This window comes from Puntigrus tetrazona, unplaced genomic scaffold, assembly GCF_018831695.1.
Source record: "Puntigrus tetrazona isolate hp1 unplaced genomic scaffold, ASM1883169v1 S000000524, whole genome shotgun sequence".
NCBI lineage: Eukaryota > Metazoa > Chordata > Actinopteri > Cypriniformes > Cyprinidae > Puntigrus > Puntigrus tetrazona.
In genome coordinates, this window is record NW_025048160.1 from 1 (window position 1) to 1,715 (window position 1,715).

Here is a 1,715-nt window from a genome sequence, read left to right on the forward strand (position 1 = left end):
ATATATTATGTGGACAGAAGCTTTTATTTTGGATGCAATTAATCATAAGTTGCATTTTTTATATTTTTCAACAATGAAAGGTTGTGCTTTTATTAGCTGACGTTAACAGAGATTAATAAATAGCGAAAGCGTGAAGTGTTAGTAATTCTGTTTAATCTCTCATTGAACCGTCCAGTTGAAGGCAGGTCATCCGATGCCGAGTCCGTCCGAGCTGATGGGTAAAATACTGATCAAGAACAAGAAAAGCAGCGCTCCTGCCAGCAAACCAGAGCCGGCCAAGAAAGCGCCGGGCCCCGAGCAGACTAACGGCGCCGTGGATGACCCCGAGCCTAACCAACCCGCCGATCCCAACCAACCCGCTCCGGCTAACCCGGAGGCCGGCGACGCGCCGCACACAACCGGTCAGTCCACTAACCAGTCCTCAAACTAGTCGCGGCGGGCTGAAAGTAACGGCGTTTTGTGTCCAATCCGATCCAGACGAGCGGGAAGAGCACGATGACCACGACGAGCAGGACGAAGAGAAGATGAAGAACTCCGACGAGGTGAAGTTCAAAGGTTCCTCGTGGTGCCACAGAAGAAGCTTATCTTTTTATAAGGGTTTTTCAGATGTTAAAGGTTCTTCTGTGGCACCACCTTTATTTATTAACGCCGTCTTTTAAGCAACTTTTCAGGCTGACCCCTCGCTTAGTCCTGGACTAAAAGCTAACTCTTCAAATACGTGTCGCCGTTCTGTGCAACGCTTTCTTTTAAAGCGTTTTTCATGAAAGTCGATGAAACATCTTATCCGAACTAAGGACTAGTCCTAGCTTAAGCTAAGCCACGTTTGCTTTAAGATTCAGATCCCAGAAATTCAGAAATGCACGTTTTAACGTTTTTTTTTATAGTAAAAATAGCGAAATATTATTACGATTCAAAATCACTGTTTTATATGTGAATACGTGTTAAAATCTAATTTATTTCTGTGATCCAATCTGAATTTTCTGCATCGTCACTCCAGGCTTCAGTGTCACACGATCTTCAGAAATTGTTCTAATATACTGATTTTTTTTTTTTAAGTATTTTTTAGCATTCTTCGATGCATAGAAAGTTCGGAAGAACTTTTATTATGCAATTTTATTACGCATTTGCCGGGATCGTTATAATGCATCTTTGCTGAATGAAATGATTAATGTCTTTAAAAAGACAGCAGCGAAACTCTCCGTGTAGTAAAGACACTCCAGTTCGCTTTGTGTAAGAAACTGTTTGATAAAAGTACAGTGATCAACATCGACTGAGTCTGCGTCACTTGTCATTTCCTGTCAGGGAACCGCTGGACAGGAAGTGACGGCGTACGAGGAGATGTCCGCTCTGGTCAACTACGTGCAACCCAACAAATTCATCTCTTTTGAGAACGCTGCCAGTGAGTGAATATATTATAAAAATATTCGATCTGTAAATCGCTAACATTAACATGAACTGTGCAGGAACTACAACGAGCAATGCACTTTATTTATTGATTTTTACATTTATATCCATATTGCGTGCATTTATCAGTTCAAGCGCTCTAGAATTAGCAGAGTTCTGTCAAAATATAAGTTTGATGGTTCAATGCTTGCGAACGAAGACATTAAACAAACAGTCCTTTTACCAGAAATGTCAAATAATATAATTATTATTATACCTTAATATTTTTCCTAAATGCTCGCATTTATAATACAGTGAAATATAACAATTGT

The 1,715-nt window shown here is 40.3% G+C and overlaps 1 protein-coding gene across 1 annotated transcript; it reads left to right on the plus strand.

Annotated features, from left to right (window-relative positions):
• Positions 1-175: 175 nt before the first annotated feature.
• On the plus strand, positions 176-1,399 carry LOC122334413 (1-phosphatidylinositol 4,5-bisphosphate phosphodiesterase beta-2-like; the record flags this gene model as incomplete). The annotated part of the gene is made up of 3 exons (XM_043232316.1): positions 176-401; positions 478-542; positions 1,303-1,399. Coding segments are annotated over 3 exons (388 nt in total), but the record flags the coding sequence as incomplete, so codon positions are not given.
• Positions 1,400-1,715: the final 316 nt, after the last annotated feature.